General features: G+C 39.2%; 1 protein-coding gene across 6 annotated transcripts in view; it reads right to left on the bottom strand.

The window, feature by feature from the left end:
* pdzrn3b (PDZ domain containing RING finger 3b) overlaps positions 1 to 12,199 on the bottom strand; it is a 303,206-nt gene that overhangs the window by 99,158 nt on the left and 191,849 nt on the right. Inside the window, exon 1 of one of the 6 annotated variants that reach the window (XM_048548077.2) lies at positions 8,672 to 8,962. The exons of the other annotated variants lie outside the window; for them this stretch is intronic. Coding sequence (XP_048404034.1) covers positions 8,672 to 8,740 — 69 coding nt within the window. The 5' untranslated portion in view covers positions 8,741 to 8,962. Of the gene's footprint in view, positions 1 to 8,671; positions 8,963 to 12,199 lie in introns of those variants that run through there. 6 annotated transcript variants of the gene reach the window in all.

The following is a 12,199-nucleotide window of genomic DNA, read 5'->3' as shown; positions in this document are numbered from 1 at the left end:
TCCCCTGAGAAAAAGAACAGGAAATGACATCACCAATGCAGGAAATGACATCACCAACCCAAGGAAACCTAAACAGATAAATAGAAAGCGGGACATTACACCAGTGTTTCACCGGAGGCTCACTGACGATGTTACCTAGAAGGGTGACGAAACGTCTGAAAACAAACCTTCCAGCTCAGCTAGCAAACACACATCCATTAAATATAGAGATCATCAGGTCTAGTCCCTGACTAATCTACAGATGCTGCTGAGATTTCCTTCAATATGGCATGTGGTCAATTGTCTGTAACTTATTTTCAGAGCTGTGTGAAGTTAATGGTGCAGAATTACAGTGTTCCTCTCAAGTGGATTATTAGTTATATTATTAATCATACAATAAACTGCTTCTTAAAGAGTTACAGCCATTTAAAGCTGCGTAAAAATATACTATGCGATTTCTGTTACACGACTGCTTTTGAAGAAATCCTGGTGATATATGCAGTTACTAGTGTTTGAAGCTAACGCATCATTAGAATATCAAGTTGGACTGTCATTATAAACCAATACTTGTGCGTTGATTGGCACCCAAGTATTAGCCATAATCTCTTCACCACACTTTTCATGAAACATAACGACAAAAAATATGACGAGGATTAATTTGCTGTAAAAGGACTTTACACCCAGAAAACATAAAACAGCACTTTCAGTCAGAGATAACAAGGTATAGAGCTGGATGAACACAGCAAGCCATGCAGCATCTTAGGAGCAGGAAAGCTGACATTTTGGGCCTTGAACCTTCATCAGTCAGGTTTGTTTGTAATTTCATCCTTTACGGAGGACACATACAATTCTATAAGAGCCTGCCGCCAACCCGGCATCACCAATGTGCCCATTCTTTTTTTCTAAGACTAGACAAAGATCAGCCACGTGTTATACTAGAGCCAACTGAGATTTGGTCCTCAGTCCATGAGAGATCAATGGATCGCAATCAGTGGTGCAAACGTTTGCTGCTTTTCCTGCCTCCCTGCTTCAGAGAGTCTGACCAAAATCCACTTCTCTTACATCGGCTTGGCTTCAAAATTGGAATCACTCTGGTCCCAATGGCTGAGTAACCATGACATTGTACAGGCCATCCAGATAGCTGTCATGTCATTTTTGTTTTAAAGTATGGTTTCATTATTTAAAATAAATATCCAAGATATTGCAATGTTGACACATGCTTCACATTAAAATTACCAAACATCCTGCGCAGAAATTAGTTTTTGAGGTCTACAGCACAGGAAAAATGCCTTCTGTCCCACTGAGTCCGCAGTGGTCAAAAACAAGTACCTAATTATTCTAAACCAATTTTCTGGCACTTGGCCTATGGTCTTGTATGTTTTGTCATTGCAAGTGTACATCAAATTATTTCTTAAATGTTAAGAGGGTTCCTGCATCTACCACCCTTACAGGCATTGAGATCTAGATTTCCACCAAATTCTGAGTGAAAACGAACTTCCCTCATAAGGTCTTTAAGCCTCCTGCCCCACGACTACCCTAAATCAATGTTCTGATGATTTATCCCTCCACCAAGGAGAGTTTGTCCCTGTCTACACCCTTCAATTTTATGTACCTCAGTCATGACCCCTCAGTCCCTGCTCTGAAAAAAGCAATCACAGTCTATTCAATCGCTCTGTGTAACTAAAACTCTCCAACTCACACAACATCCTGATGGCTCTCCTCAGTATTCTTCTCAGTGCAATCATAACCACTTCGTTGACCTGCCCTGCTACCTTAAGGAAACAATGAACCCTCAGCTCTGACCCTCAGTGTTTCCTAAGGTCCTAGCGCTCATCATGTGCTCCATTGCCTTGCTTGTCCTGCCCAGGTGCATCATCTCACACTTACTCAGATTGAAATGCATTTGCCCCTATCAGCCCAGCTGACCAGCTGATCCAAACAGAATCCAAAACCTTACTAAAATAACACTTATTTCACTAATCTTTCTGTTTGCAATATATTTACGCTATAACAATCCAAAGTAATGTGTTGGGAAGAAGCAAAATAACCAGGAAAATGTACAACAAAACCCTATTCTGTCTGATTCAGTTATGTGGATTGAGGAATGAATTCTACTTGGTAAGAGAGGACCATTAAGGTGTTCAAGACCGTCGAGTATCCGTTTACCTAACTGTCCGCTGTCCTGAAAATTTCTGAATTGGTGTCATTACTGGATTATTGCAAAAACTGCTTCTGGTTAAGTGTAGTTCAACATGTTTTACTTTGGAGGGCTACACATCTTGAATTGTGAAGAAAATCTGGGTTCCCTAATTTCCATGCAAATGTAAACTTCCTTTCGCGTCAAGGCCAATTAGTATTTTGAACATTCGGCAGATATGCAGTTCAAAGTAATCTACTCATGACAGAATCATTTTTTAAAAAATTCATTGAGGGGATGTGGGAATCGCTGGCTAGGCTGGCGTTTAATGCTCATCCCCTTGCAGTGGTGACCTACCTCGTTTCAGTTAGGCGGATTAGCACGCTTATAATTCGCGTTCATAAAAACAGGAAAGTATCCTTGAGTTATTTAAACTAAATTCATTTTGAATGCAGTCTGTGTTGCCACATTCAAAGGATTTCCAGACTGGAAAGTCTAAGTATTGATGGAGTGGATTCAAACCACAGATAAAACTCTTATTTTGCCTCAGATGGTCTCGAAAGTTTAGTTTGAGAAGGTAACAGGCAGGAATTCAGGGCATCATTTCAAATAGAAAGTTTGGCTAGTTGATCAAAGAATGACAGAATCCTCACAGTGTGGAAGCAGGCCATTTGGTCCATCGAGTCCACCCCAAACATCTGAGGAGAGTGCCACCCAGCCTCACATCCCCACCCTATTCCCCTAACCCAGTCTTTCCTATGGCTAATCCACCTGGCCTCCACATCTTTGGTCTGTGGGAGGAAACATGCATACCCAGAGAAAACCACCACAGATACGGGGAAATGTGCAAACTCCACGTTGACAGTCACCCACTGAAGCTGGGTCTCTGATGCTGTGAGGCAGCAGTGCTAACCACTGAGCCACCTTGCCACCCCTGCATCAATCTGCATAAATTTGGTTAAAGTTATCGTAGGCAGGAATGATTAATGATTATTTCATTTGGAAACTTTGATAACTGTAAAGGAGCTATTTAGCTTTGCTAAACATACGTTGTGCATTTTAAAAGTAGTTTTACTCCTTTGGACAGTAGCAGCACAGCCATTTCCTTCACTCAGGAGGATGAATAAAGATTTCTCTGTTTTTCACTGAGATTACATGTTAACCCCAAATGCCGAACATCCTGTTGCAGTGTAAAACTTATTCAAACGCATACCACATTATAGGCAGAGCTTTGTGCTGCAGCCATATCCATAAGAAATGGGATGGAGGCATTCCAAAAGACGTGTGAGAGGGAACAGATTTGGAGCGATGTGCAAAAGAAAGTAATGCATTTTGAGAACAAAACTTTTTCACACAATAGTTCAAGTTGGAATGCATTGCTGGAAGAGTGGTGAGACGGGTTCAGCCAAGACATTCTAAACAGCGTTCAAGTTCAATGATTATTTGAACGGAAACAGTGTGCACGGGTACACAGAAAAGGCAGGAGATTGGTACTAATCAAATACTCAATTAGAACATAGGTGTGGATACCATGGGTCGAATGGCAACCTTCCGCACCACAGCTATTCTGTGACCAATCTATGCTGGATGTGAAGTCAGGCATCAGGTATTTTAATGAGCTGGCTCATCAGAACTCCAAGATTGCTTGAAATAATGACAGCCCTGGTCCTCCTGTGAAAGCCGAATGTCAAATTCTGAATACATGGGAAACCTTTCCAACATTACATTCCCATTTTGAATAGCATATGGTATTACGTACTGAGTGTCAATTGTATTGCTGAGATTCAATGATATTACTAAGGAATTGAAAACAATGTCAACTGGAAAGTGAGGTCGTCGCTTTGAAAATACTTAGTTTATTTTCTCTATTGAGGTTGTCTAAGTGATGTCCCTGTTGGCAGAAAGCCAGTTTTTGATCTGCCCACAGTGTGAAATGGCACCAAAGCCAGCTATTTAATTTTCTACATTGCCTGACAACAAGAATCAGCAGGGAACTCATAAGAATTGCCGAGTTAGTTGTTCAAAATGAGTTTCTTGCTGATTTTCCCCAATAGGTTTCCAGTGCCGTTTGTGAAGTGGTAGTAATATAACCATTGATCTATCTTGGAGCAGCGTAGGCACCCCAAGTAAGCTTAGTAACAGTGAAGTCCTCAACAACAGAGGGCATTATGCAGGCTTATGCTTGCAGGATGCATCTAATAAAATAACTGTAAAATAAAAAATGGTATCTATCTTTTGGTTATGTGTCTGGTAACTTGACAGACACAGTGTATGTATACCGACAGTTCAACATCAAGCATTTAAATCATAGCAACAACAATTTCGCAGGGAGGACAGTAACGTTTTGTGAACTGCATCTCATGGTGCTCATAGCTATCAATTGCGAGGAATGTACAGAATTTATGCACTTCAAAACATTAAATTGTCACCTTTGCCAACTCAGGTTTGAAGTTTACTTGCAACATTGGTTAACACAACCATTTTACTTAGTATCAGAGATAAAAGGAACTGCAGATACTGGAGAATCCGAGATAACAAGGTGTACAGCTGGATGAACACAGGAGGCCAAGCAGCATCTTTGGAGCAGAAAAGCTGACGGTTCGGGCCTCGGCCCTTCATCAGAAAATTTTCTGAAGAAGGGTCTAGGCCCAAAACGTCAGCTTTTCTGCTCCTACGATGCTACTTGGCCTGCTGTGTTCATCCAGCTCTACACTTTGTTATCTCATTTTACACAGTAACGCAGTCTTTACAGAATAACCTGCACTGGAAACAAAGGGAAAAGTTACCTGGGGTCATATTTGATTTTCTGAAGAAGGGTCTCGACCCGAAACGTCAGCTTTCTCGCTTCTCTGATGCTGCTTGGCCTACTGTGTCCATCCAGCTCTATATCTTATAATTCCATATTTGTGAATATTTGTTCAGACGTACACCATTATCCATGCCAGCCACTAATTATGCTGAACTGTTATTTATCGATGGTAAAATGGGGTGGTATTTAAAAAGTGACCAAGACTTACCACCCTAAAAGTCACTGCATGTCAAACAAAAGGCACAGGTAGTTCACCTGGGAGAGAATGCGGGACTTCAAACTTTGCAATAGTTTTGTCACAGAAATAACACTTGACATACAGTGCGGGAAAGCTACAGAAGGGTGGCAACGGAGGCATTTGGCTTGCTTACCTTGATTGATCAGTGCATGAGTATCAGAGTTGGGATGTCATGTTGCAGCTGTACAGGACATTGCTGAGGTCAATTTTAGAATACTGTGTTCAATTCTGGTCTCCCTGCTGTTGGAAAGGTGTTATTAAATTTGAAAGGGCTCAGAAAAAATGCACAAGGGTGTTGCCGAGTTTGGAGCGATTGAGTTATCGGGAGAAGCTGAATAGGCTTTTCCAGATTTTTACCTGTGGAGCGGCAGAAACTGAGGGTTTAACCTTATAAAGGTTTATAAAGTCATGAGGGGCATGCATGGATGGGGTCAAAGGGAAGGTCTTTTCCCGAGGATAGGGGAGTCCAAAACTAAATGGCGTAGGTTTAAGCTGAGATGAGAAAGATTTAAAAGGGAACTAATGGACAACTTTTTCCACACTGATGGAAGTGTGTGTACGGAATGAGCTGGCAGATGAAGTGGTGGAGGCTGGTACAATTACAACACTTAACAGGCATGTGGATGGGTATATGAATAGGAAGGGTTTACAGGTATATGGACCAAATACTGGCAAATGGTACTAGATTAATTTAGGATATCGAGTCAGCATGGACAAATTGGAACAAATGGTCAGTTTCTGTGCTGTATAACTTCATAGCTCGATGAATTTATGACATAATTAGTTTCAGACAGAATACAGAACAAGAGACTGAAGCCGGAAGATGAAAGTTGTCAACACCCAAAAGTAAAGAGAAAAGGGAGGGTTTAAAAGAAAATGCAAGAAATAACAAGAGAACTGGATGGACAGGCAAGCTACAAAAGCTCAGCATGTAGTAGGCAAAGAAGGCATTCTCTAGCTAGAACACAATGTTGAGACTCCATAAGATAACAAAGATTCTATCAGCAGAAAAAGACAAAGGTCAATCTCCATCGAAGACATCCACAGATTTGACTTTGACAAAAAGTCTTCCACCATTTAATGGCTGTGGAATACTTTCTGGAAGTTCTGATTAGCCTGAACTATAAACAAAGTGTCTAAACTATATGCAACAATGAAAAAAAGGCAAAATTAAGGCAATGCGAACTTGAAATCGTCAAGAATATCATAAATAAGCAAATTGTAAAGATAGTAGCAGCTGACAAAAAGCAAGAGAAATTACAAAGTTGTTACACGATTGCAAAATGAAGACTTAACCAAGGAAGCACAGTTACAATGGAGAAATTTCATGTTCTAAACTGAAAGTCTCATAACAAACCTACTACGATGGGGACAACTTTATCATCAGTCTCCAGAAACAAGTTTACTATCATGTTGCTAAATAGGATCAACTAAAGTGCCGATACGATAAGAACAGGTTTAATTTTGAAATGGAGCATTAAGTCATGACTAACGTTTTATACTATGCAGCATTTTGAGAAATCATGGACAAGCGAGACACTAAATTCAGCATCAATTACATCAATCTCAAGAAAGCCTTTGACATGCGAGAATATGTCAGACTTGATAATGAACATCAGCAAATGTAATAATACACCTAGGTGAAAGGGAAAATAAAAACTGAGATGATATTGATGGTACAATATTAATGACAGGTATCAATAAATCTAAGCACTGTATCTTCAGGTCAGGCTGGTAATGCAATGAATGCTGTAAACAAACTGGAGGGGTTTAACATCAAATTAACCTTTAGTATAAACTTCACATTATATCCGACAATTGAAAAGTGCCATCCATATTATTGTTTGTGACTGAAACCAGGGCAATGATCAAAGGTATAGAGAGACACTTATATTTTTGCATTAATATATTAAATTCATTCATGGGATGTGGGTGCTGATGGCCAAGCCAGTATTTACTGGCCATTCCTAATTGCCCTGGAGAAGACACTGGTGAGCTGCCTCATTGAACGGTGACTGTCCTTGGGGTGTAGTGAAATCCATTTTGCAAGACAGCCACTTGGGACTATCTGAACATAGTCCAAAAAAGAACAAAAGAACTCCTGGTCAGTGAATGGTTTGAGAAGGAGTTGTCCAATTGAATTCATCATGCATTCACAATTATTCTAGCAACAAAATACACAAAGAAATCTCCAGAAAACTGTTGTCAGTTGAGGAGAGTTGCAGCAGCTAGCCAAAATCAGGATGGAGTGAAAGAGGCTTGTGACACCTCCTGTCCTTTCCATAATCAAGCATAAGCATCAATGGCAAATTTACCTTCTTCCACCACAAAGTACAGTTTATTTAGCCTCTACCTTTTGTGTACCTTTGGAAGAAGTAGAATATTTAGTACCATATTCCTTGCATTCGGTTACTTTAGTTGCTGTTTGATTGGTAGAAGATTGACTAAGGCCGATAAGATGGTTGTACAGCCTGGTCTTATGTTGGACAATGCATTTCTATCATTGTGTACAACAGAAAACAACAAGTACCTCCTAGTTTTCATTTTAATGTAAAGGTAGTACTGGCAAAATATGTCATTTTAACGGAATGTGCTTGAATATGTTCATTATTCAGAAAAATTGCAGGCAAAATGTGGTCTGATTTTCAATTCAGAACAGAACGTTATAAGTTATCATTAATGCATTAGCATATAACAATTTAATAAATGGACAGCTTCTATACAATGTGAAGCAGCGACTTTAAACCTAAACACCACTCACTTGCCAACTTGAACTGCAGTGCCCCCCACTGCTGTTATATAAACAGTGCAAGAGGTAAGGGGCAGGATAACACAGACTGAATTGATGTACAAGTACCTCAAGAATTTTAAATGCACCCAAACCATTTTTCTTTCCACTCTGGAACCAGAAATTGCTGGTTCGAGTTTGGTGAAGAAAATGAAGGCACAAACTTAAAAGCTGAACAGTGCAGTGCTTGAAAGAAATGATTCAGATTTTATTGTTCTCCTGGGATTGACACTTTTATTCCCGGTACATTCATAACTATGATATGACATAGTGCTGCAACACCAAAATGCATCTGTAAATTCAAACTTCAGACTCCAGCACAACAATGAATTGAAACACTGATTTCTGCCATATCTTAAATCTGGGAATGACAGAGACAGACATACATACTTTCACTCTACCTGTAAATCAACTCTTTACACTTGTTACATATCAATATATTTAAGTAGCATTTCAATTAATACAGTACCCTATTCTATAATTTTTAGATGAGCAAACACTAATACTGTGAGAAATGTTCACAGTTAAAAACATAAAAAAGGAAAGGCAATCACTACTGAGTAGGGAAGACATCTAAAAGTAACTGTCTAAAAATCTTACTTGCATCACCAATTGTTCATGTACTTATCAGTTTCAAGTGTGCATGAACACACAATAAAAAGACTATCTGGTTTAATGTCCTCAACACATGCAAACAAAAGCCTGATAATTCATGATTACCTGACAAACTTCATATAGGAGTTTGTACTGCTCGTCTCTTTTCTGCAGGGAACACAAGTTGCACCCCATGTTGTTGAAGTGTGGACTGGAAGCTTTCCTTGTCCAGATCTTGTTCTTAAAACAGCTCAGAATTAACTGTCATTCATGTAGATATCACTTGAAGTAACCTAGGTGAATCACTTCAACTGAGACAAATCACACCGGTAGCAGAGACAGCCTGGGTCACAGAAAACAACTGGCCCTTCCTCCCTCCCTCCCTCTCTCTCTCTCTCTCTCTCCTTCTCTCTGTTGCTGACTCTCCAATGCGCTTTCTGCTCTGCTTTAGTCAAGCAGCTGTATCGTGCTTCAGCGCACTCTATATAGACTACTGCTCATGCATATTAATCAGGCTTCATTGATTATTCATGACAAGCCATGATACAGGGGGTCATAATTGTTGACTATGACAGATGAAATTTCCCTAATTAAGAATCAACTGCTCTATTATGACAAAACATCCTGACAAATATTAACATCTTTTATTTCTAAAGCCCAGCTTTACCTGTTGTTGGGAAAAAACCCCAGCAATTTACTTACTGGAGTTTTTGTTGGCTTCATTACGTAAAACCGTTGAATTAAATGAACATTCTTTTTCACTTAAAGTAGACTTCTGATCACAAAGTTAAATGCAAGGATGACTTACATTATGAATAAATATTTATTTCAAGCTATTAGACACATTATTATGAAATTTCAGTTTACAGTAAATGACTGACTTTGTTACAGCAACACTTGCTTATAAGTTTACTTCCTTGAACTCAGATTCATAATCATAGGGTATGGAAGGATCCGACTGGACAACTGCATGCTATGAAGTACCGTGGCACTCTTGCATGCACCAATATATGGGGTGACCGAGGAGAATTATGGTCCTTGATACAAAAGTTCTATCTAACCCTTTTGTTCAAAGCTGAAAGGATTTTTCTACGATGTACATTTACACTCGTAAAAAGATGATCCCAATTCATTCACATTTGATATTTCAAATTGCAGTATATCCCATTATCCAGCTCTATCAGTTGCTGTGGATTTTAGAAATGCAGCAGTGAATTTAATAATTTTTGTTGCCTGAGGGTAAATTGTTCCAGGATGTTCAGAGTGGGAACATGTAGCTAATGCAAAGGTGGTGGGACTTCAGGCAGTTAGCACCAAGAGAAAAAACACTACTGCTTTCTTTTGGAAGCAAGCGAGCATTCCTGTCTCTTTTCAAATGGGGAGGAGCCCACACATGAAAAATGACTTACTGGCAGGTGATATTGTGCATTTCATGCCTACAATTATCTCAGAATTCCAAAATGATTCAACATGGAATCAAAAAACAAACAGCTCCCCTCTCTTGCTATTCCCCTTCTTTTTGGGCAGACATTACCTCATGTGTGAATCAGTTCCATGGTCACCCTTGTCAGTTTCATGGGCACTCTTCAGTAACATTCTTCATTTGTGAGCCACACCAGTGATTGTCTGTAGGCGATTCCATTTCATGAAGCATGACAAGAATAATTTGTCCTCCTTCAAATTTTTCAACGTATGGTTTCTTGCAGGGACATTAGTGATCAGGACTGGGAAGCTGGATGATTTTTTTTCCTCCTTGGCCTGAGGATACAGAGACCAATGCCAGGATCTCAATCACCACTATGGCTGAGTTCAGTTAACCTTGCACTAAACCACGTTTTCAATTATATCGCATCTCAAATACTATGGTTGATAAATGGGCTGTTCCAAGACTTGAATGCAGAAGACACAATGTGAGCATTTTAATTGTAATAAATGGTGAGTAACTTTGCCATATAAGTCAGATCAAATACTGTCAATATCTACAATTAACAATTTGCATTCATATACAGTGTATTAACACCAAATAAAATGCGGCAGGGTACAATGTATAAAACAGATGTCAAGCCAAATAAATTATCAATACTGATCAGAAGTAGACAAAGGGTTTAAGCAGAGTGTGAAGGGTGGGAAAGAGGGTCTTAGCAACATTTCTAGCATAGAACCTAGGTGACTGAAGGCACAACTCCAAGTTATGAGTGAAGTGATGTGGGTGTACAGGTGGCACAAGGGCAGAGTCAGAAGCTGAGAGATTTTGGGTTTGGGGAGGTGAAACTGAGCAGATAAAATGTCTTTTCTCTCTTGAAATATATCAACAATGCCTTGCTGGAGTATATCTTTTTGAAAAAAGTGTCTTTGTTTGAGCCTCAAGGTGTATTACATTTGTTTGTCAAAGTGGAAATGTGTTCACCGATGAGCATAACACCAATGCTCTTCTATTCTCATATCTGCCTGGTAAATCCTACGACTGACTATTTCTCTGTAGAAAGGGAGGCGAGTGTTGATGATGCTCATTAGCACTCACTCAGGGGACTAAATAATCTGATTTATTCCCTTTAATTTTACGTAATGGCCTGGATTTGAGCCAAACCAGAAGGATACAGAAAAAAAGAATGTAGTTTCTCCATCAGCATTCCTCAGTGATTGTTGAACACGGATATTTACTAAGCAAGTTTCACACAATGGTAACGTGGGAAGTCTGCTTGAGATCAGGATGTCACAATATACTCGATCATTGAATTACAGATCCTGACATTAATCTCAAATTTCCATCCTGTAAATCCACGTCACTGCTGACGGAAGCACTTGCTGCCAATAAATGCGATCAAGAGCAACTCTAATTAACAGCCAGAACTAAATTGTGCAGTACTTGCATAATTTTTTCAGCTTTTACGTCACATTACAAAACACTGTCCATGGAAAAGACCCACATTAAATCCCTTTTGGCAAGCCAAGAAATTTGATCAAGCATTTAACACAATTACTGGTGACTGAGAAATATTTGTGTTGAACTCACAGACACTGCAATTTGCATGTCATTTTCATATCAGATGCCAATGTTGTCTAGTTAGTGGCAACAAAAATATGCGTGAACCATTATTTGACGTAATGTAGTAAAACACGACTTAATTGATGAGCATTTTTCAGGTTAATTTAAAATTATGCATTTAATGACTAGCATATGTTCATCATGAATTTATAACTTTAAAATATTAAAGCATAAGAATTTTCAAATTTGTGAATGCCATTTAATTTCACTTGAACAGGATGCCCATCTCAGCATTTCATAGCTGTTCTAGGTGATGGAGTTCTACTATTGTCATAGTGTCTAACTTTCTTTGTCTACTTATGTGTTTTCAGCATTAACTTAAAGGTCACTTATGCAAGAATAAGAATCATTTTCAATTCCCACTGCCTTGGAAGTAACGTGTTCAGATGATTTCTCTGCTCAAACATCATTTCAGTGAAACCAATGGGTATTAAAGTGGATGGGCAGTCTGTGCCCCAAGGTACTGCCCGGGTAATAAAGTTGAAAATTACCTGCATTGTTCCTTTAAAATTCATATAAAAATGCAGAGGTTACACACTTTTGTTTGACAATGACAAGCAATGAGTAACTACTTTAGAGATGTTACACAAAGCCAGACTGATCTTGAG

This window comes from Stegostoma tigrinum, chromosome 11, assembly GCF_030684315.1.
Source record: "Stegostoma tigrinum isolate sSteTig4 chromosome 11, sSteTig4.hap1, whole genome shotgun sequence".
NCBI lineage: Eukaryota > Metazoa > Chordata > Chondrichthyes > Orectolobiformes > Stegostomatidae > Stegostoma > Stegostoma tigrinum.
This window is presented reverse-complemented; position numbering and strand designations above follow the sequence as displayed.